The following is a 24,746-nucleotide window of genomic DNA, read 5'->3' as shown; positions in this document are numbered from 1 at the left end:
AGTAGCAGTCCACCTACGAACTGTCGCAATTATGAAGTAGCATTCCATAGCAGAGGGAATCCTTTTGTACTCTCATAGTCTTCACGACGATATCTTTAAACACCCGAACAATATTTGCGCCTCGAGGCTCTCTTCGATCGTTTGGCTATTTCGGTGGTGAGTAAGTTTCTAGTCCAGAACTGGTCCCATTTCTCCTGCAGTTGAAGTATTGCCGTGGTCGCAGGCACTGAACTGCACGCGGGTGCGTCAGCGCAGTGTTGTGTTCTACGCACAGAAGATACAAAATTATTTGTGATGTGCTCGTTGGCATGTGGAATTTCTGTGCAGCGATGGCTGGACGATATTTGGCCGAAATATCAGTCGACAAAATGGTATTTATTAGACAAACGTAAAACCGTTGCCGTACAGGGTAAGGTATCTAAGCCAGGCCACACCGGAAACAGTAAATATATCGATGTGTAGTTTTCAAAAATATAATGTGGTAAATCTTCTGGCATACGCAAGTAGTGTTTAACGTTATTCCACGTATCTAGTTTTTCTCTGGAGTAACCTTATGTTTTTTTCTCTGTGCCATACAGGCCTTCGAGAAAGGCTTCAGTGACATAACTAGTGTGCAATCCGATGAAATAGTAACAATATAAAAGCGCTGCAAGCGACTGCCCTTTCGCGAGGAGAAGAGGACTCACCAACGTCTGCCGTACTGGACCAAATGTAAGCAGACACGAAACTTTGGTACGCTTCGAGGTTTTATCATTATGACTGCCATTTCAAGAGCTCAAAATATTGTCTTTGTGTATTAGCTGATGCTATACACCGATTCCCCACGGAAAAAACAACACGTAAATTCAACGTGTCCATCTGTACCTGTCGGTATTTCTCTTGTCTTCTGGAATCGTTGGAGCTTCCTTTCTTCTTATTTTTCCAACGGAAATCCAGGGATGTTAAGTCTTGTGACCTTACAGGCTATTTTGAGTTTCCTGGACGAACGATGCAACCATCACGAAATTTGCACATGATTTCTAAACGATGCTCCTATCATAAGCAAAATATTGCCTAGAAAAGTGACATCACTTTGAAGTTTTCATAGAGTTCGTTCAGGGAAGTGTAACCGATTTTGCAAGTCATTGTCACGAAGCTGTTGGCATAGAGTAAAGTGGAATGGGTGAAATGCGTTACAGATGACTGCTACTCAAGCTGCCTCCTACTAACGCGTGGGTTCTTTGTTACCTCAGCTAAAATCTTAATTTCATCACTCTCATCAGTTGCTGATATTTTTCATCAGGGTATTTTTTTCTTCACCCTTAAAGTTAGTTGAAATGATTTATAACATGTCTGTAAAGGCAGATCGCGAGGCCGTGGCACGATCAGGATATTTTTCAGATACAATCTAAATGTAGCACTAATATTCTGACGACATTTCTCATAAACGAGACCGACATCCACTTTTACGACTGCCTTGTACATTGTGAAAGTCTGAACAGCTTCATTAGTAAGTTGCCTGATCGCTACAACAGCAGAGCAGGGTCTGCCGGGCTTCAAGCACAGAGCTAAGCTCAGGAGCCGAACCAGTGTTACGTGTTTGCTTAAATGTGGTGCAAAAGTCTGTGGGACCTCCTCTTCCGACGTCGTGGCAGTGGTCTGCAGCGCTGTTAGCTAGTTACTATTTGGTGTATTTCCACACGTATAATGTCGGTGAAGTTCTCTTCGAAGCCCTGTAAGGGAAGTGTAATAATTCGCCACTTGAAAACATTAAAAACTGCTTGCATGTGTTCGATAGTTAGCCACATTGTCACTTACGACACAGCAAAAACTGCAACTCAGTTTATGTACTTGTTATACACTGAAGAGCCTAAAAAACTATTACATCTGTCTAATAACATGTAGGGTCCCCGAGAGCATGCAGAAGTGACGCCTCACGATTTGGCATGGAGTCAGTTAATGTCTGAAGTAGTGCTAGAGGGAATTGACACCATGAACCCTGCAGGACTGTCCATAAAACCGTAGGAGTACGAGGGGGGAGATCTCTTCTGAACAGCAAGCTGCAAGGCATCCCAGATATGCTCAATAATGTTCAGGTCTGGGGAGTTTGGAGACCAGTAGAAGCGTTTAAACTCAGAAGAGTGTTTCTGCAGCCAGTCTGTAGCGTTTCTGGAGGTGTGGGGTGTCCTGCTGGAATTGCCCAAGTCTGTCGGAATGCACAATGGACAAAAATGGATGCATGTGATCAGACAGGACGCGTACAGACGAGTCACCTGTCAGAGTGGTCTCTAGGTGCATCATGGTCCCATAAGCAGAGGCAAGGCGTGCCAGTAGATGAAACTCTCCGCATCCTTCAGGAGGATGTCCCGCCAGACATATGTGACCTGGTTGAGTTGTGCCTGACTTCAACGTACTTCAAATGGCAAGGAAAATACTACGAGCAGACAGACGGCGTAGCAATGGGGTGTCCCCTATCTCCGTTGGCAGCCGACATATTCATGGAAGCTTTTGAAGCAACGGCCCTTGGTTCAGCTCCCTTACGCCCACGTTGCTGGTTCAGATACGTGGACGAAACGTTTGCTATATGGCCTCATGGTGAAACGGAGTTACACAAGTTTCACGAATATTTGAACAATATGCACAGGAAGATACAGTTCACGCTGGCAGTAGAATAGAATGGTGCTATCCCATTTCTAGACGTCGAAGTGTACAGGAGAACGGAGGGCACAATGGGTCACAGAGTATATCGCAAGCCTACACATACAGACAGTCAGTTGCGTGCCAGTGGGTGTGTTGGACCTTCCATCGACCTACCGACCCCCTTGAAAATGTCTCCCGCAGTCGGAGACGAAACGTTGGGAATTGAGACAAAATTCATCAACCGACCACGGCATAACAGCCCGGATAATTATAATGGACATGAGACAGGTATCTGCAGGCTCAATCCTACCACCACCCAGCGCAGAAGAACTCTGTCATCCGTTCTTTGGCAATCCATGCGCAGCGCCTAAGTAATGCTCAAAACATCACACCTGAGCTTGAAAGGTCACGCACAACTTTTCCAGCCAATGGCTACAGCCATAAGTGGATCAACACAGGTCAAATGGCTTTCAGCACTACGCGACTTATTTTCTGAGTTCATCAGTTGCCTAGAACTTCGAATTAATTAAACCTAACTAACCTAAGGGCATCACACACATCCATGCCCGAGGCAGGATTCGAACCTACGACCGTAGCGGTCGCTCGGTTCCAGACTGAAGCGCCCAGAACCGCACGGTCACGCTGGCCGGCGATAAACACAGCCTTGTTGACGAACACAAATAAGAAAGACAAGCAAGAAATAGACAAACTGTAGCCAACAGTCCGCTTACCTTATGTGAAGAACGTTACTGACCGAATAAGCAAACAACTTCGCCGCGTTAGGGAGCAGCCTGTCTTCTATAGTGGTCGTAGCATCCAGGACGTGTTAGGCTCCACGAAGGACAAGGTGGTTGCGTTACACACTGCAGGCGTTTACAAGGTGGAATGCGGATGTGGAGAGGCATACATCTGCGAAACTGGTAGGCCAATAGCAATGCGCATTCGGGAACACGAGCGTTATATTCGTCTAGGACAACACAACAAGTCCGAAGCGGCAGAACACCAGCGAGACTGTGGAAAAGAAATAAAATTCAGCGAAGCCTGTGTGTTGGCCAAGCAGCCAATTATGACGAAACGCAAAATCAGAGAGGCCATCGAAATACTCAAACACCCTAACAACAGGAACAGGGAGGATGGACTCAGGCTTGCCCCATCTTGGCTGCCAGCAATCAGAGTCCAACAGACCGCACTGTCAACACGAGGCGCGAGCAATACCGGCGAGTAACTGCTGCCGCGCGGCCGACGTCCAGCAGTTGGCAGACAGCAGCAAACTTCTCATTCGACGGTGACCACCAATCATGGTACTTAACACAAGAGCCAATAGACAACAGAGGTCATGTTCTCCATCCTCCGCAATAACCTATTAAAATAAACTTCCCTCTCCTTCTTCCTTAAGTGACCAATGAAACAAACTACCTTTTTAAAATTATGATGTAATGGCATGCGCAGTGAACACTAGCAACAAAATATAAAGGACACTTCACAGCTAGAACGCACCATTAGACCCAGAAGAAGGCTGCTGCAATCGTGGCCGAAACGTTGGTTTTTCTGCAGCAGCAGTAATTTTTACATTATGACGCAGTACCATACCCAGAAAACTTTTATGTCGACTGAGTCTGGCAGCGGAAGCTTACGAAATTATAGTAGTATATTTATCACACTGTTACAAAACACACGCTCTGGTGTTATGCCACACAGCCCACAGATCTGTAAACCACTTCTAAATAATGCTCTGCAGACACGCAAACAACTCCTAAAGTACCAAAGTAATTTCAGTACAGACATGAAAACTCCTCCTAAATAATGCAGTACACTAATATATAGACAGGTTCAGTACTCATAAACTGTCCAAATAACGCATAGTGCAGCCTACAGACCTGCTCGCAAAATAATGAAACAGACACATGCAGGCACCACCCGCCAGCCCCGTTTGCTGGGATGCAAAGAAAGCTACTTCACATATTCCCAGAAGTCGAGATCCACCGGCATTTTCAAACCATGCACAGATGCCCGCAAACATGAGGTGGCGACATGCCTTTCATACTTGACACCTGAGAAATTCCTCTCAGAATATGTGATCAGCTAGACACCGTTGCTGAAGTAACTGGATGGGAGCGAAGACCTATTTGCAGAGCATAGACGCTCCAAGAGTGCACGCACATCCATCCCACCATGAGGCACCACCAGACACAAGTCAGTGCGAGCCACGACTCTAACGCTGCTGCTACCTGCAGTGGAAAAGTGACAGTTACTTCTATTTTCGGGTATTCAGTTAAAGTTCTCTGAGTGTTATACAGATGTCACACAACTCCAACATGCACTCACACCAGTCCCATATGGGAGACACCTCTGGGCAGCATGTGTATTTTACGATTGCTGATGCGCTCATGTGGTGTGTATCCAGACCAGATACAGATACTACAAACCGAATCAGATCTGCATCCATCACATCTGCCACCCCAACATGCTATCATCGTTATTCTGTACCACACAACAGAAAAAAATTACTAGCTATAAAAGCTCCACTAACTACTTCCGATACAGAACTCACTTAGGTGCCGTTGCCGGTGCGATGATGCATAGCTGTGATGTGGGTCCGGCATAGAGAGAGAATTTTTGCAATACTTCCCAGAATGACATTCCTAACGGTACACCCCGTCCATCATCGAATTTACCTGTCAAATTGCTGATAGTGCCGATGCGGTACGATGCTTTTTAATATACAGCTTCTGATCCATTGCAGGTCAGTTTATGGTTTCATCACCCGTACTGTAGGAGGCTGGCCGTATCCTACAGACTATACTTTGAGTCGCAAGAGACACTCCCTGTCACACTGTGCCATTGTTTGAAATATTGTTTTCTAACACTCTTTGAACACTGCAAAACATTTTGTTTTTCTGCCACAACTTTGAGGTCTGTATCTGGTCCTAAATTGACCTATAAGACGCTAAGAACCTCAGCCTGCCACAGAAAACTAGACATTGTACAATGTAAATCATATTGTTACTGTGGCTACCGTAACACGCCACAAACACTGAATGATTTTAAGTAAAAGAGAGTTACAACATAAGCAAATTGGCGGAATTTTGCAGCGTTGTGGTTGGTTTCCAAACTACAATCCGAAAGCGATTCACGAGCTTTACATTAAAATTTATCTGTCATAGTCATGGAATAGCTGATGACTCTACGTTCCATTTCGACTGATTCAACATATTGTAGTCAGGTACGCGGTTACTGTTTCTGTACTATCCAACCCAGAAGCTGTTGTCCATCCACCAAAACTCTTTCTCCAGCTCAAACAAGCGATGTCAGTCAATCATCATGTGGTAACCAACAGCATGCAGTGGACAGATTGGGTGGAAAAGACACCAACGATGTACTCTAACAATAGGCATTACAGTTGAGAGTGCAAACAATTTTAGCAATTTTAGAGTAATTTCAACACTGACCAATGATGTGACAGCATGTTTCCCAGTTTCAGTATCGTAGCTAAACCACCCCTTCTCCACTTTGCTAGTATCATTGTGAATGTGGAAAGATGTCTCTGCAGTATGTCCATTCATTGTTAATTCTCGAACACATACACCATCAAAGTATATCAGACAGTGCTCTACATATTTCTAACACCTCGAGCATAGTGCTTAATTTACGATCTGTCTCTGTGTGTATGGGAGTCACAGAGAATTCTCACTGTCTTGGGGTAGAATTAGAGAGTGAGAGACCCTCCTCAAACTGTCATTGACCAATCCACCCTGCAGCACCATTACTGATTCAATCTGCAACCGACCAGAAGTAGGCCGCTACACATCACGTCTCGTGACTGAATGGAGCTTTCCTAGTCCTCACCCATCCAAGTGCCCAAGATTACTCGAGATGCGCTGTTAATATTCCAAAGTAAGAAATATATTTCAAGTGGGTGACGTAGATGCTTCTTCCCAGTTTCTCTACTACAAAATATATTATCGAATGGTGAAACGAAAAAACTACTTCCCTAAAACATACGAGTGCAATATAGCTTTCTGGAGATGTATAGCGCCCACTGTTCACATCCGATCACAGCTCGGAAATTATACTATGCCTGCATCAGTCCTATATAAAATGATCGTCAGTAACAGCGAATACCTCTTACAAGGAAACAGATAAGCGCATAGCAGCAGCATCCGACATGTGATAATTACAAGTCATTCCGCCACTATCTCTGTAAATAGCACATCTGTCAGGCAAGTGTATACATGAGGATTATAGTGACTCACGGGCACCTATCGCTAACTTAGTTATGAACCTGAAGACTCGATTTTACACCCAAGATGCGACAGGATGATGGAGTTCAATGCATAAATCAAAGTTCGTTTAAAGGAAAGTGCCATGTTTCATCATACATGAGATGGAAGTCCTCTGATGACCAACAAGTTTGCCATTAACGAGTCCAAGTAGACAGTGATTTAAATCAAATACAGAAGATGTGGTTGTATACCAGTCGAATGCTGGTTATTTCACGTGACTGATGCAAATTGACAAAACAGTGCAAAAATTGACCTGTAGCAACTTTTCCCTCTCTAGAATGCACGGTCTTGTGGTAGTCCTGTGTACTAGGTCATTTGGACTCTAGATCTTGTGGTGGAGACACTGCCTGCAAAATAAACACTTATGTCCAGCACAGGCAGAGTCCTTTTCCCCCCATTTCCCCCACCCAGAACGTCATCTTGGATTACATCACAGAATGGATGACTGTGGTCTCTGGTGGTGGTGCTGTGTACTGGACCTGGGCTTCATGGCGAACACACTGTTTCCCACCATCTAGGATAACTGTACTTGTGTCATCAGCTGATGTCAGGTAGCCATTGGGTCTACACCTCATGGTGAAGACACTGTTTCCCACCATCTTGGATAACTGTACTTGTGTCATCAGCTGATGTCAGGTAGCCATTGGGTCTACACCTCATGGTGAAGACACTGTTTCCTGCCATCTCGGATAATGCTACTCTCATCAGCAGCCGACGACATAGTGGCCATCTTGGATTACATCATGGATGAGAGCACCCTCTGGTAGCAGTACTAGGTCAGTTGGAGTCTGGACATCGTGGCAAACTCCCTGGATGGTGGTACTGCCTCTGATTGCTTAAATAGAAACTGGTGCATGCAAAATAATAAAGACTTATGTCCAGCACAGGTCGAGTCCCCCCCTCACCATTTCCTAGGATGACATGGTGGTCAGGTGTCTTAAGTTAGTGGAGGTAGTCCAAGCGCCCTTTCTTTCACACCATTTTCTTAGGTTAGGAAAAATTACTATGGTGTGATGCATTATCCCAATGGAATTTGTATTTCCCGCCATTTTCTGGGGAATGGGAGGTGAGGTGGGTTAGGTTAGTGGGGTAGCCCAATTGACCTATCTTCCCGCAAAAATTCAAACTTCCTGCCAAAACCTGCTATTGTGGTTGATGTCATCAGATGATGTCACGGGCGGCATCTTGGATGGCGTCATCGCCGCCATCTTGGATAACAGTGCTTTCGGGTAGAACTGGCCTTGTGCCAATACTCCCATATCATTCCAACTGCACACATCCCACGCTATTACAGAGCCTGAACCAGCTTGAAAAGTACCCCACTGACATGCAGGGTCATTGGATTCATGAGGTTCTTTCCATACCGATACACGTCCATTGGCTCGGTACAATTTGAAACAAGACTTGCCCAAAAAAGGTAACATGTTTCCAGTCATCAACAATCCAATGTCGGTGATGACGGGTCAAGGCGAGGCTTAAAGCTTTTTTGTTGTGCAGTCATCAAGGATACACGATTGGGCATTTGAGTCCGAAAGCCTATATCGATGATGTTTCGTTGAATGTTTCACGCACTGAAATCTGCCGTTATCTGCCAAAGGGTTGCACTTCTGCCACGTTGAACGATTCTCTTCAGTTGTCATTGGTCGAGTTCTTACAGGATCTGCCGTTATTTGGCAAAGGGTTGCACTTCTGCCACGTTGAACGATTCTCTTCAGTTGTCATTGGTCGAGTTCTTACAGGATCTTTTTCCGGCCGCAGCGATGTCGGAGATTTGATGTTTTACCTGATTCCTGATATTCACGGTACATTCGCGAAATGGTCGTACGGGAAAATCCCCACTTGTTCGCTACCTCGAAGACGCTGGGTCCCACAGCTCATGCGCCGACCATAACACCACGTAAAGACTTGATAACCTGGCATTGTATCAGCAGTAACTTAAGAACTGCGTCAGACACTTGTCTTATATAGGGGTTACCGACCATATTCCGCCTGTTTACATATCTCTGTATTTGAATACCATGCCTATGTCAGTTTCTTTGGCGCCTCAGTGTACATTGCGAATGCCTTGTCTTCGCTGACTCATACATGTACGTACCGATATGGAGCGATGAGAGGAATCCCTCAGAAATTCGAACAACTTTCTAATTTGCTAATCAGAGACACAAAATACTGCATTTTATTCACATGCTGTTCAAGATGTGGGCTGATCTTTTATTAATATTAAAATCTAGACCACTGTAATGTTTATAAAAGGTACCAAGCGATTAAAAGCTCGAGATGTGGGTCAGAAACGTCTGAAATCTGATAGTCTCAAATACTACTGTATCAGCTGGTAAGTACTGCTTCGCGCGTTCCGTAATAGAGATCTGACGAAAAGAAAATGTTATGTTCTTTATGTTATTAGATGGGATGACATGTACGAAACTCATGACACAAAAAGAACAGAGATCTGCAAAGATAACTTTTACGTATTACATATTCAGTGGTCTGACAGCCTACTGAGTAGGAAAACAACAAGTATGTGCAGTTCTTAGATGTGAACCAATGTCCTAAAACTTAGAAATTGATACACCAGTAAACAACATCATAAAAGTGTAACGCTGTACGCCAACAATTAAAGCGGAAAAGAACATAATTTGGCACCGTTACCACATCTAGACCTAACTGCAGTAACTCTAAAGAAAACATAATTTATTTCTGAAACATAGACTACAATCGCGTGTACCATATGGCCATAAATTTCTAAACGAGCTAGGCTGCCTAACATTACGTTTTATCCCATTCAGATCTAAAACAGAAAGGGGCCGGCACAGATGAGTCGATAACCGCAGAATTATATATCACACAATTTCCTGCTGCTTTCGTTCTGTATCAGTACTCGTAAACACGCAAAACCGCGTGTAACGATATCCATCATGTCTCAGTAAAGGTCAGTTTCATAAACGCCGTACTCGTGAAAACGACGGAAGAATTGCCACTGCATAGTAAATTACACCGCTCTGTGAATTAGTAGACGCGGCAGGCTGTAACACGTTAGATCCTGTACTTCAAACACGATACGACTGAAGACAGGAATTGCGTGCTAATCATTGTTCAAATAGAGATCTGTCGCGTCTTAAAGTTTACCGTAGAAATTTAAAAATATAGTACAGTATATAACCAAGCGAATGCGCGACTGCTGCCATACGTGCAGCACGTCCTACAGTTTTGGAGTTGAAATTATTTTGATGTAAAGAGCCAATGATTGGAAATGTACGCACTCTAAGACAAAAAAAAAGAAAAAATAGAAAACGTTGCCCACGAAGTATGGAAATCGATAGATGTGATGGACATGTACAGACAAATAAATGATTACATTTTCAGAAAAACTGAGTGATTTATTCAAAATAAAGAGCTTCATAAGTTGATCAAGTCAATAACGTGTTGATCCAAGCGCCCTACCAATAACCTCCAAACGTTCTCAACTGGGGAGAGATCTGGAGAACTTGCTGGCCAAGGCAGGATTTTTCCAGCACGAAGACATGCAGTGTCAGCTCTCGCCGTGTGCTGGCACGCATTATTTACTGAAATTTAGTTTCAGGGTGGCTTTACATAAAGGGCAACCAAACGGAGCGTAGATTATCGTTGACGTACTATGTGCTGTAAGGGTGCCACGGATTACAACGAAAGTTGTCTTGTTATGAAATGAAACGGCACCCCAGACCACCACTCCAGGAGAAGAGCGTGAAGCACGTTCAAGTTCCCGACGAACGAGAATGGGCACAGTGACAAGCAGAGAAATCGAAGAACGACGAAGTGAACGGACTGAAGAATCATGAATTGCGACATAATCTGATAATACAAAACTGCGAACTCAAGCCAACCATGAAAATATCGACCTATTACCATGTAAACAGTACACCCTAACAAATGACGAAAGAATGTAACAAACACAAACACGTCGTAACTGGAAAAATGGATAACGTCAGCCAGTTTTGCAAAGCCAAAAAGTTCAATCGAGAAACAGTAGGATTCTGTTGCAAAAATGGAAAAATTCCATTACCACCATCGGAAGAACGTCCGCAGGAATTTTTACATTATATGACCTGTGAAACTCCAGAGTCAAAACAGTTTCTTTAAAATATAAAAAGCTGTAACGCCTGCTTCCCAATTATTACCTAGACTAACGCTTCGACCTATACAAACAGAGAAGAAATCGATTATGTTTTTTTCCATCCAAGGACAAATCTGTCACATTATGAGATCATTACTACCACTTCCTAACGAAGACCATAAATTTCTGCAAGTATATTTCATCGGAAATAGAGGAACAGGAATCGACCAATGATGCGCAAATATCAATGGACTAAGTCGAGAAGTAACCTGAGATATACAGAGGACCTTACACGATTGATACAATCAACTGATTCATATATTAAAAACTGCTCTAGACCGAATGATTTCTAATCGCTATAATTCGAGCCAACAAAAGACCACCTGGAGAATACGAATGTCGATTTAATGCCCCTCAGACAGATGAAGTCGCCGTTTTAATTGTGGACAGTGAAAACACAAGCAGTGACATAACTGTACAACACCGAATTCAACGACGACATCTTCGATGAAACACTCATTAGCCTAGAAGATAAATGTTTAGCAATAATCAGCTAGAACTTAGTACAACTTGGGATGCATGAACCACGAAAAGATGCTACCAGTGTGTTAAATTTCGAAATTACAAAGATGAAAAGCTACATCAACGAACTACTTCAGTACAAAATGGCTCTGAGCACTATGAGACTCAATATCTGAGGTCATCAGTCCCCTAGACTTAGAACTACTTAAACCTAACTAACTTAGGGACATCACACACATCCATGCCCGAGGCAGGATTCGAACCTGCGACCGTAGCAGTCGCGCGATTCCGAGCTGAAGCGCCTAGAACCGCTCGGCCACCGCGGCCGGCAACTACTTCAGTACATTGCTCACAACAAACCACTTCTCAATGACAACCAAAAGGAAATTTACAGCGTTATCATGGGGACAGGATCGACAACAACACTGGCGGAATTATTTACTTGGACGCATTAGGAGGCACCGGGAAAACGTTTCTAATAAATCTACTACAGGCGGAAGTAAGTGCTAAATAGCCCATCTCACTTGTCCTGGCATCATCCGGCATTGCAGCCACACTTACGGAAGGAGGACGAACTGCCCATTCCACCCAACAACTTCCGTTGAATATACCCGAGGAACAATCAAACAGCCGGCCGCTGTGGCCGAGCGGTTCTAGGCACTTCAGTCCGTAACCGGGCTGCTGCTACGGTCGCAGGTTCGAATCCTACCTCGGGCACGTATGTGTGTGATGTCCTTAGGTCAGTTAGGTTTAAGTCTAGGGGACTGATGACCTCAGATGTTAAGTCCCAAAGTGCTTAGAGCCATTTGAACCATTTTGAACAATCAAACAAAAAATGTGCAAATGTGTGTGAAATCTTATGGGAATTAACTACTAAGGTCATCAGTCCCTAAGCTTACACACTACTTAACCTAAATTATCCTAAGGACAAACAGACACACCCATGCCCGAGGGAGGACTCGAACCTCCGCTGGGATCAGCCGAAGAACAATCCCGGTTATGTAAAATCCTAGGGGCATCTGGACGGGGTGAACCTTTAAAGCAGACTAAAATAATCTTGTGGGACGAATGCATAATGGTGCATAAAAAATCTCCCAAAGCCATGGACAGAACACTACGATACTTGCTAGGAAATTCTGAGGTGACGAGAGGAGCTCTATTCATACTCTCAGGAGAATTTCGACAAACATTTCCAGTTATCCCCAAGCCAACACCATCAGGCACGATCAATGCATACTTAAAAGAAATCACATCTCTGGCCACATATACAAATACCGCGACTAACAAAAACTATCAGTGTTGAACTATCGAAAGGCGAAACAACAGCACATTTTGCCCAAAAGCTTTGACAAATAGCCTAAGGCGCATATTCAACTGACCGGACGACCGGCCTCATTAAACTCAACGGTGATGGCTCTGAGCACTATGGGATTTAACTTCTGAGGTCATCAGTCCCCTAGAACTTAGAACTACTTAAACCTAACTAAGTTTCAAGATTTTAAACGTACCACAAGTACCCTCTCTCGACGAAACCATCTGCCCTAGTGCTTTCACACTCTCGTCACGATAGTTCACAGGCGAAGTACTGATGCTAAACTGTGTTCGCATCGACCCTGTGTCCATAATCATGTTGTACAAATGGTGTCTTAACTACTGACGACGCCTTTTGGCAAAATTGTTTTATTAATCTCCATTGCAGGATGTAATTTTAGATTTTTTACTTCTGATGAAGGTATATTTTTATATACCGAAACCTTGGTCAAGAATTTTAATAAATCTTTATCCTGCAACTGTTTTGGCTGTCATCATTTACCGTGAAAAACCTAACTAACTTAAGGACATCACACACATCCATGCCCGAGGCAGGATTCGAACCTGCGACCGTAGAGGTCGCGCGGTTCCAGACTGTAGCGCCTAGAACCGCTCGGCCTCAACGGTGATGTCTGAAACATAGCCATGCTGAAAACGAACTCACCGATCAAATTTATCGAAGCATTGTTCACAGTCATACCAATCCGGACTGGTTGTTTAAAAGGGCAATTTTGGCAACTAAAAATAATATCGTAGACGATATCGACTTATATATTCAAAAGAAAATACCCGATGAAAATAAAATATACAGATCGATCGACACGATCGTAAACGTTGAAAATGTGTGAAATTTTTCTACAGAATTTCTAAACTCTTTGCAAAAGCCAGGAATGTCACTACATTGCGTTCGACTTAAAACTGAATCTCTGATCATACTACTCAAAAGTCTCATCTCACCAAAACTATGTAATAAAACAAGGATGATCCTCAAACAACTGTCGAATAACATCATTGAAGACGAAATTGTAACTTGAAAGTATAAAGGACATACGCTATTTATTCCCAGAATATCACTGATCTCTGCTGAAATGCCATTCCAATTTAAAAGACAGCAATTTCCAATCAAATTAGCCTATAATTTTACAATTAACAATGTGTAAGCACGAACTTTAAAATGTTGCTGCATCAGCCTCAAAGACTCTCGCTTTTTTCACCGTGAACTACACGTAGCTTGCTCTCGAGTTGGAGATTTGAAAAATTTGCACACGTATACCCTGGATAACAAAATGAAATATGTTGTTTATAAAAAGATATTGGTAATAGTTGTAATATGTTTTCAATATTTTTTTTTATTTCTTATACGTACTTTAAAGTTTTTTACTCCAACTACCAAACTATCTCATATCAACTCCCGAGAGAATCCAAGTACCACAGCTAGTCTAATTATATATGCATGGTTGTCAGATTCAGACTGGAAAATTAGTAAGGGTGTGGCAGGGTACACTGTGGTGAGGTAAAATCGTTCAGAATACAGTTGTATATGATAACTGACAACCTCAGCTGCCGACAGGTGTTGTTGATATACTTCGATGTGGACAGCTGAAAATGTGTGCCCCGACCGGGACTCGAACCCGGGATCTCCTGCTTACATGGCAGACGCTCTATCCATCTTTTTGAAAAGGGTAAATGGAAAAAAAGATCTTTATTGGTACAAACTTAAATACAACAGAAATGCCATCTTTCCGGCGAAAGTAACACAAGACAATATACTCGTACAAGGCGAGGAATTTTTTTATTTTTTTTTATGAACATGGTGTAGGGAAAAAAAGAATAATAGGTCTGATGTAATCTAAGAGATGTGAAGCAATATACAGTGAAGTGAGGGAAAGACCAGTGTTGTCTGGGGTAGTGCATTAAAGAAAGGAGGCGCGTGTCTATGCGCCTATTCCACTGTGGGTTACAATGTAGAAAGTAGCGCAGGGAGTCTCAGATGTCAGCAGGGGGGGGGGGGGGGGGGGGCGGGAGTGCTGTCGGCGTGTGGCACCATCCAACTGAACGGGGGTGAAGTAAAGATCGCGTGTAGGTAGTTGGCGAAGAAGGCGCGGTAGCGCGGTCGCTGTTCGACTTCACTGTGGGCGGTTTGTAAGTACTGCCAGAAATCAAGGCGTGATTTGTCGCCACCATTATACATGTAGGTGATCGTCCATCCCTTGACCCAGACAATCGCATGATTTTTGGAGGCGGGGAAATAAGTATTCTCAGGATGGATAAAAGTCCATGGGTCAATCGAGTCCGGCGGAACGCGGAGGTAACAGGCTACGAACTGTCGGGCAAGTTTCCAGACGTCACTGGTGGCAGTACAAGTCAGTTGATGGACATCGTCATCCACGAGGTGGCAAATGGAACAAAGTGGAGAGTCCTGTAGTCCGATGGCGTGAAGGCGATGGTTTGTGGCGAATTTTTCATTTGCGACTTGGTACCATGTTGCCCGGACGTTGGAGGGAAGAAAAGGCTGGTGGATGTGGCGCCAAACCGTTGACCACCGCGTGGACGGATGTCTCAGTTCGATATTGTTGCTGGATATGGAACGAAGGAGAGGGGTGTAAAAATCTTTAGGTCGAGGAGGACGCGTGGTCGGTAAGTGTGTGTGAGCATAACTGAAGTCGACGATGAAATCAGAAATGTGCGTCAAATGGTGCTTGATGTGTCCGACTGGTACTGGTGGTGTTATGGTCGCGGGCACAAGAATTTCCAGCAAGCTGCGCGTAAGGGAGGTGCCCCCGTGCCACTGCTTGTGCATGGTGGACATGTACAAGGACGCCGCTCGGAGTCGCACATTGACAAGGCCGAGGCCTCCTGCTCGCGGGGGAAGGGTGAGCGTGTCGCAGCGGACCTTAAAGATCGTACCGGCTGTAAGGAAGTATCCGAGGGCAGCCTGAAGGCTGCGTCCAATAGTTGATGGCAGCGGGAGGACCTGTGCGATGTGGACCATTCTGGCCGCCACATGTTGATTGAGGTATTGGACACGTTGTAAAGAATCGAGTCGTCGGAGAAGATTTTGTCGCACCGTCATGCGGATAGTTTGGAGTGTACGCCGAAAATTGATGGCAGCGGAGCGGCGCACGGTGGAGGTGAAAATGATACCAAGATATCGTAGTTGTTGTACACACGGGAGATGTGCTAAGTCTTCGTGTGAGAGGCCGCGTCCAATGGGCATCGCCGCAGATTTAGCCACATTCATGTTACTGCCCGCTGCAGTGCCGTACGTTGATATCAAATCAAGTACCGTGTGTGTTTCACTCCGTGAGCGGATCAAGAGGAGGAGGTCGTCCGCATACGCACGACATCGAAAACTGTGCTGTTGCAAAGTGAGACCAGAAAGGTGGCTCGTCAGACTCCCTATGAGTGGCTCCAGGCTTATGGCATACAGTAGGGTCGAAAGTGGGCAGCCTTGCCGTACGGAACGCCGGATCGCCACTGGTCCCGCCACACGGCCGTTAACCTGAATCAGAGATTCGGCGGTGCCGTACAGGTGCCGGATCACGTCGATAAAGGCTGGTGGAAAACCCATGCGGTTCATCACTGAGAACAGAAAAAGATGCCGCAATTTGTCGAATGCGCTGTCAAAATCAATGGCAACCACTGCGGCACGGAGTCTGCACGCCGCTGCCAGTGCAATTAAATCGCGACATTCTCCTGTGGCCGTTTGTATATTAACTGAGCCGCCCGGAGTTGTCTGTTCCGGGGATAGAATGCTAGGCAGGATCTTGCGGCATCGCGTTGCCAGTAGGCGTGTAAAAATTTTACAGTCTGCGTTAAGCAGAGTCAGGAGACGGTAATGTGCTGTCGTCACACCTGGTGTCGGCTTGTGGATGGGTATAATAATTCCCGTGACGAAGGACGGCGGTACGGCGTTCCCTACCGTCAGCAGTTCATTAAACATCGTTGTCCACCGTGATGCCATTAGTGTGAAGAAAGCGCGATAAAATTCTATCGGCAATCCGTCGACACCAGGTGACTTATTCAGAGCACCTTTTTTGATTGCATCGTGGATTTCGTCACGCGTAATGGGCTCCAGCAGCTCGTCCGCTTCGTCGCTGGTGAGGGTGCGAGTTACGTGTGGTAACACAGACTCCTCAGCGTGGTTGTTGGTAGTCTCCTCCTGGTACATTGTGCGGTAGTGGTCGACAAAGGCACTGACGATTTCGGCCTGGCAAGTGACGTGCTGGCCGCGACAGGTGGTGATCTCGGTGATGAGTTGTCGTCGTCGTTGTTTCCTATCGGAGGCGATATGATGCATGGTCGGATGTTCTTGTTCCGCCGAATCTTGACGTCGGGTTCGCACCATAGCCCCCTGCAGTCTACGGCGTGTCAAAGTTACAATTTGCGCCTTAATCCTGCTGCGTTCCCTCTGGGTGTCGGGGGTGGGCGGTTGGGCGTCCAGGTCGCGGAGAACGGCGTAGAAATAGTCGGTAGTGTGCCGGCGCCACGTAGCAACTTCCTTTCCATACTGAATCAAAGTACGTCGAATGGCAAGTTTGGCACATTCTAGCCACCAGGTCAAGGTCGTGCAGTATTTAGGTAAGCGACGTTCACAGGTGGCCCATGTCTCGGTCACACGTTGAAGACATTCGGGATCATGAAGATGGGAGGTGTTTAGCTTCCACGGTGCACGACTACGCCAGACCACTTGCTTGGGGAAGAGAATGTTGCAGATGTAGGCACAGTGGTCCGAAAAGGCCAGGGGCCAAAGTTCTGCACCTTGGACTGCAGGTGTGAGTTCCCGAGAGACGTAAATTCTATCAAGGCGGCTCGCGGAGTGACTCGTCTGGTAAGTATGTCCAGGCGCGTCGCCGTGCCGAACTTCCCAAGTGTCGCGGAGCAACAGATCTCGGACGACAAGACGCAGTTCTTGACAGGGGTTGTAGTGGGGCACTTGATCTTTAGGGTGCAAGACACAATTAAAATCACCCCCAAGCAAGTAATGCTCGCAGCGTCCAAGAAACAAAGGAGCGATTTCTTCTGAATAGAAGAGGGCCCTGTCGCGTCTGCGGGTGGAGCCTGACGGAGCGTAAATGTTGATGATACGCGTCCCCATGACGGTGACGGCCATGCCTCTGGCAGATGGAAGGTATGTGATATCGGCCACTGGAATGCCTTCTCTGGCGTAGATGGCTACGCCGCGTCCCAGGTGGTCACCAGGAGAAGGATAAGTGTTATATCCCGCGACGTCTGGTAGTGTGGCCAGGTGTACTTCCTGTAGTAGTGCGATATCGACGTCCGACGCCCATATCATCTCTCGCAGCAGTTGAAGTTTCACGGGTGAGCTAATGGTGTTAGTGTTGATCGTCGCTATTCGGTAGGTTTGGAGCTGTAACCCGCCGTGGAGGGGAACTCCACCGGCGGAGGATGAAGAGGGACGAGGCAACGGTGAGTCGTGCCGTTAACGATGCTTCCGTCTGGGGTAACTCTGTCCCCAGCGTGTGGTCCGGCTCCTCATCGACGTCCTCACTCCACACCATTGAAGGCGTTGTCGTTGTGATGGTCGTACGTTCCACTTCGGTCGTAGGGGCAGAGGACGTCTCGGCGGCAGTCGCATCTGTGGAGTCCATTGGTTCAGGAGCACCTGAGTGAGCCAGTAGAGTAGGCATCGACGTATCCACAGTCGGCGTCATGTTGCCGTCATTCGTATCGTCGTGTAGGTTCTCCGAGGCCTCGTCGGGTCGGACGGCCTCTGGAGCATCGGGGGGTGGTGATCCGTCTCGTTCCGAGACCGTACGGCGCCTCCTCTTGCGCTTCTTAGGTGAACGTTGTTTGCGGGTTCATCCCTCCGTGTCGGAAGACGGGAGGGAGTCGCGTCGCTCTGAGAGGAAGGCCGTCGCGGGAACGTCAAATGAAGGGGCGTCCATATGTTCAGGCGGGTGGGTGTCGGAAGTCGTCGCCGTTGGTAGTGGCGCTGGAGTAGCGTCAGGCTTTGAGCGCGACGCGTCGGCCCCAGCGGTATCCGTAGCAGCTGGAAGGGTCACCGGTGCATGGTCCGATGGGCGGCGGCCGGTGGGAGGAGAACAGAGCGCCGATGCGTAGGTGATCGGTAAAACCGTAGTCGGAGCCGGAGGTGCCACGGTAGCGGCTGGCAATTGGGTGATTCGTCGCTGAAGACACTCGGATCTGAGGTGGCCTTCTTTGCCGCACCCGGAACAGGGGTTGGCCGTCGTATATGACAACCGCGCGGCACCCGCTAATTTGCAGGTAAGATGGCACGTGGCGATGGAGGTCGATGGTGATCTGCCGTACACCGTTAAGAACAGGGTACGTTTGGAATTGCGCCCAGCGTTCGGCAGTGTGGCCGTGTACAGTGCCATAGGGGCGGAAAGCCGCGATAACGTCTTCCGCTGGAAGCTCGAACGGGAGTTCGAAAACTCGTATGGTGCGCATTCCTAAGCCGGCATGGTCGACAGTGACCGCTCCGACATTGCCGTCGGCGTGGCAAAAGCGTAATCCATGGTTGGTGTCACGAAGTATTCTTTCACATACCGCGTCATTGACGACTTTGACGTACACAGTACTGCTTAATATGGACAAATGGATGCCCAAGATGTCAGAAGCTGGGATCTTAGCAACGTCGCGTAGGAAGCGTTCCACTTCCAAGGCCTTTGGTCGTGCGTAGTCGTTGCAGAAGTTAAAACGTAAAGTTGATTTTCGAAAACGGTTGGCCATAATTCTAGTGCACGTAAGCGACACGTAAGTGACGGCCGCTGAAATGTAAACAACAGCGAGCGCGCGCGCTCCGCAGGCGGAAATAACAACACGTCCGCACTGCACGGCGGCGAAAGCCGGACTGTCTGAGCCACCGAGTACACAGATGAATAGCGCGACTGCAGAGACTTATCCCTTGCACGCTTCCTGTGAGACTCGCATTCCCAACCGTCCACAATTCTACATATGTATTGTACCTTATAGACGTTTGCCCACCCACTCATTACTCACACACGCTTTGGCGATTCCCGTAAGAGTTTGGGCAACCTGTGCGCATTCGCACAGACGAAGGTCAATGGCTGGGTCGCCTTTAACTATTATACGAAGACAGTAACTTGTTCTCGAAAGAACAGTTACTGTTGATGACCGTGCAGCTTTTCCCTGGAATAAATGATAACTAACTGACAACCTCAGCTGCCGACAGGTGTTGTTGATATACCTCGATGTGGACAGCTGAAAATGTGTCCCGACCGGGACTCGAACCCGAGTCTCACGGGAAGCGTGCAAGGGATAAGTCCCTGCAGTCGCGCTATTCATCTGTGTCCTCGGTGGCTCAGATGGATAGAGCGTCTGCCATGCAAGCAGGATCCTGTCGGGGCACACATTTTCAGCTGTCCACATCGAGGTATATCAACAACACCTGTCGGGAGCTGAGGTTGTCAGTTTGTTATCATTTATTCCACGGAAAAGCTGCACGGTCATCAACAGTAACTGTTCTTTCGCGAACAAGTTACTGTCTTCGTATATACAGTTGTACATATTGCGCCGATTCTGAATTAATTAGCACTGACGTTAGCCAATCTGGTCGTTGCGTACTCAAATTACAACAGAGTCAGTTTCGCCAAAGGTGTGCTTTGTTTTGTTTTTTAAAACGAAACATGAGTGCGATAGAAAATTGGCCATGGGACGGTACGGTGGATCGAACACGAGCCAAAGGTTGAGCAGTCTCGTGCGCTATCATCTACGCTATGAGAACAACTGACGCCAATCGTATCTGGCGAGCCGCTGGCATTTGCGCCCGCAAGGGCCTGATTGCCTTAATTCAATTTTAATTAACTCGGAATCGGCCCACCGTATCGAATTTTTTTCTTAGCAACTATTCCTCAGCACAACCTACGCTGCAACACCCTTACAAGCTCTTCAGATTGTTTCTGATCACCCTCTATAGGTAGTTAACGCACGCCGGGAATCAAGAATCTCGACGATTTTTGCGTTAACGATACCGACAAAATATTGGTCCCAGCAATTGCAAGACTTTCCAGAATTTTTTAATTTTAAGTTTAAAATTTAAAGTGGTCTAACAGACGGATGGAGAGGCAGAGTGATAACAGATGTCCGCAGCTCGTGGTCGTGCGGTAGCGTTCTCGCTTCCCGCGCCCGTGTTCCCGGGTTCGATTTCCGGCGGGGTCAGGGATTTTCTCTGCCTCGCGATGACTGGGTGTTGGGTGATGTCCTTAGGTTAGTTAGGTTTAAGTAGTTCTAAGTTCTAGGGGACTGATGACCATAGATGTTAAGTCCCATAGTGCTCAGAGCCATTTGATAACAAAACACAAAAAAGAAAATTTTATGTTATAATTACAAATTAACGTTTTTTTTTCTTTTTTTGTACTGTGAAACCTGGCTTCTTGCCTAATTTCATGGTTCTAGATCAACGGGAAGTGCCATTTAGGTTTTGATGAGCGAGTTTATGAGTGTCAAAGTATGCAACGTAAATGGCCGTCTCTTTTGAGTGAATTAACTTCGAAGCTAACGTTTTTTACACCTCCCAGGGACAGTAGATCTTAGTATGTGACGTAAATCTTAACACGCTACGGGTGTCCGTTTCTGAGAAAAAGGGTTCTTAACAGAGAGACGGACAAATATAATGGTTCCATTTTTACCGACTAAGAATGCAACTGTAAAAATAAATTTTTGAGTGAAGGCCTTATTTTCATATTTCTCCTTTATTAGTTCACGTGATCGATGTCGAAACTGTGTAACTCCATTTTGAGATTTACTTGTGACAGTCCAACTCAAGCGGAACACTGAAGTACATAGGAGTCTAGTGATGCAAAATGTAGCCACATCGAAGATTAGTAGTGGTACAGTCAGCGTGAAATATGCCTGTCCTTGTTTGCACGCAATGCAAAGACGAAAAATAGTGCTAGTGAAGTTTCATGATAGCTGAAACAAAAAGTAAGTGACGACACGACAATAGTACCATTGATTTTCCATTTAGTTATGTTTTGGTTTACTTTATGTAACTCAGTGTTTTGGTTCAATTGGGCTGCCACAAGTACGTCAGAAGCTGAAATTGCAGAACTCCGGAATCAGTCATTCGAATTAAGTATAATAAATACAACAGCTCACTGGTTATCTACTAACTGTATATTAATTACTCACGAGTGGTTCCTTATTATAAAGTAGGAAGGGCTTTCAATAAGTAGTGCAACGTATTTCTTCATTGCAAATTTCGGTTGAAGAAGCGCGGAACTGGTTCTAGACATCGTGGAATATTCCCGCTTCGCGAAGTTTCAATAGTTGGAGGCGCTATACGCAGCCTCTAATTGGCATCCGTAACAGAGGTGGCTTCCAAGTAGATAGCTGTCATCGTTTTTGTTTTGGTGGAAAATCAGAGCATCACAGATATTCATAGGTGCTTGCAGTATGTCTACGGTGACCTGGCAGTAAGTCGATGGCGAGGCATCACTCATCATCTCAACAAGGTCGCGCAAATCTGTCCAATCTCCCGCATGCCGGTCGCCTGCAAAAAGCTGCGACTCCTGAAATGATGGAACGTGCGTACACTCTCGTTCGAGGTCATTGACGGATCAGAATCAGACACCTTACTATGCAACAGGATGTCTCTGTTGTTAGTGCTGACACACTTTTCCACCTATTGGGGTACTCAAGTGTGTGTGCCCACCAGATTTCTCGCCGCTTAAAAGGAGACCATAAAGAGCAACGAAGGACCTTCTATTGCTTGCGCGTTACGAGGCTGACCATGACAATTTTTCGTCTAATAACGTCACAGGCGATGAAGCATGGGTTCATGACTTCGGACAGGAAACAAAACCGCAGTTCACGCAGTTGCGTCACACCACCTCCCCTCTGATGAAAAATCTTGAAACCGCACCATCAGGCGGTAAACTCACGGCAGAGTCTTCTGGGACTCTGAAAGGGTATTCTGATGTGCTCCATCATGGTGCAACTATCAACTCGGAAGTCTATTGTGCTACCCTCAGGAGACTGAGTAAACGATTTCGGCGTGTTTGTTGCCAGAAAAATGCAAACAATCTTCTACTTCTCCGTGACAACGCAAGGCCACTCACAAGTCTGCGCAGTGGAGAGGAGCTCTGAAAACTTCACTGGACTGTTCTTCCTTAACCATCCAACAGCCCACATCTCTCACTCTCAACTTCAGTCTGTATGGCCCATTGAAGGACGCACTCTGCAGGAAGCAGTACGTAGATGGAAATGCAAACCAGCGTTTGGCGTCACTGGCCGGGAGGCCCCTTGCGGGGCAGGTCCAGCCACCTTGGTGCAGGTCTTATTACATTCGACGCCACATTGGGCGACTTGCGCGCCGGATGGGGATGAAATGATGATGAAGACAACACCCAGTCCCTGAGCGGAAAAAAATCTTCGACCCAGCCGGGAATCGAGCCCGGGCCTGTAGGACGGCAATCCGTAACACAGATCACTCAGATATCGGGGCGGACTAGTACGTAGATGATGGCGAGGTTACTGATACAGTAGGACGTTGTCTCCGACGTCGATCAGTAGAGTGGTATCATGCGAGCATACGAGACCTGCCAGTGTGGTGCCGTAAGGGTGTCGCATTGAAATGAAATTATGTTGAAAAACAGGGTTTTGTAGCCAGAAGTGTGGCGAATAATATGGTGTATTGGATTGCTGAATAAAACCACCAGCTTTCATAAAAAAAAGTGCGTCACATTACTTACTGAACACCCCTCGTATTAAGTTTAAGACAATGTACGTTGTGTGTAAATTTGACTTTCCACGTTTCGGGCACCTACGAGAAAGTGGTTGTAAAACAAGTGGGTGACAAATATACACTGGAGTGTTAACGGTAAATATACAAGGCACTAGCTAGCAACGCGCTGATTGTTCGACCTCACTGAGTTTAATATCTAAAACGGCTTGGCAGATGATGTACATGTGTACAAGAGAGGCGTACCTTGTCTCGGGCCTCTATGTCACACTTGGCGGCGATGAGCATCTCCATGATCTCCGTGTTGCCTCGGGAGGCGGCCCAGTGGATGGGAGCCCGACCATACTGCAACAGACAAGGCACAGCCACCTTAAAAGACAGATACAAAATCACGCAATTTTCTTTTTACATTTTATTTAAATGAAATACATTCTATATCAAGTACAGTGTTTCTCAAAAAGATTCATCCGCATTCATACCTTCTACATACAAGAGGATGGATCTTCGAGGTAAATTTTATCTTACGCATAGGATACAAAAAACCCCAGGAGAACAATCCGATTTTACAATGGTATATCTTTCATGTACAGGGTATTCCATTTATCTGATGACCGCACCCGCCATCGGGTTGTGTTTGCCAGGCATCAGAACCGCGCAGGCTGATCGAACGCGTCCCGCGTCTCCCTGTTAGTGCCAAACTACCCACCTTCTCGGCCAGCGTCATTCAAACTGTGAAATAAACATCACGTGTGTATGAGTGAAGTCTTTGAACGCAACAGTGGCAATACCGAATCATTCCATTCCAGAACGAGTGTTTGTATACGATACGAACTTCTTGCACCTATACACGGAGAGCTGTTGAGTTACGTGGGCTAAGACTCTTCAAAGTAACAGCAGTGTCATATCTTAAACCTATTGATCCTGCGCACAGAAATAAATTTTCCGAACGGGTTTTGAAACTAGAGAAATAGATCCTTACCTCATTCTGTCTTCAGATGTGACTCTGTTCCATTTACACGGGTTGTTAATTCCCAAAACTGTCGACGATGGAGTGCCTATAAATCTGTTTTGCTTCATGGGGAACCCATTCAAGATCAGAAAATAGGAGTGTGGTGGCTAGTTAGCGGTGACAGAACAACAGGTCCAACTTATTTTAATGACACAGCTAACAGTGAAAGATACGTGCAAAATATTTTGCATTTGTTTTTAAACGAACTGAGTGAAAGAG

The 24,746-nt window shown here is 46.0% G+C and overlaps 1 protein-coding gene across 4 annotated transcripts in view; it reads right to left on the bottom strand.

Annotated features, from left to right (window-relative positions):
• LOC126412339 (ankyrin repeat and death domain-containing protein 1A-like) overlaps positions 1-24,746 on the bottom strand; it is a 692,368-nt gene that overhangs the window by 214,104 nt on the left and 453,518 nt on the right. For all 4 annotated transcript variants that reach the window (XM_050081884.1, XM_050081882.1, XM_050081885.1 and 1 more), the window contains exon 4: positions 23,765-23,863. In XM_050081884.1, coding sequence (XP_049937841.1) covers positions 23,765-23,863 — 99 coding nt within the window. The remainder of the gene's footprint in view (positions 1-23,764; positions 23,864-24,746) is intronic.

This window comes from Schistocerca serialis, chromosome 7 (assembly GCF_023864345.2).
Source record: "Schistocerca serialis cubense isolate TAMUIC-IGC-003099 chromosome 7, iqSchSeri2.2, whole genome shotgun sequence".
NCBI lineage: Eukaryota > Metazoa > Arthropoda > Insecta > Orthoptera > Acrididae > Schistocerca > Schistocerca serialis.
This window is presented reverse-complemented; position numbering and strand designations above follow the sequence as displayed.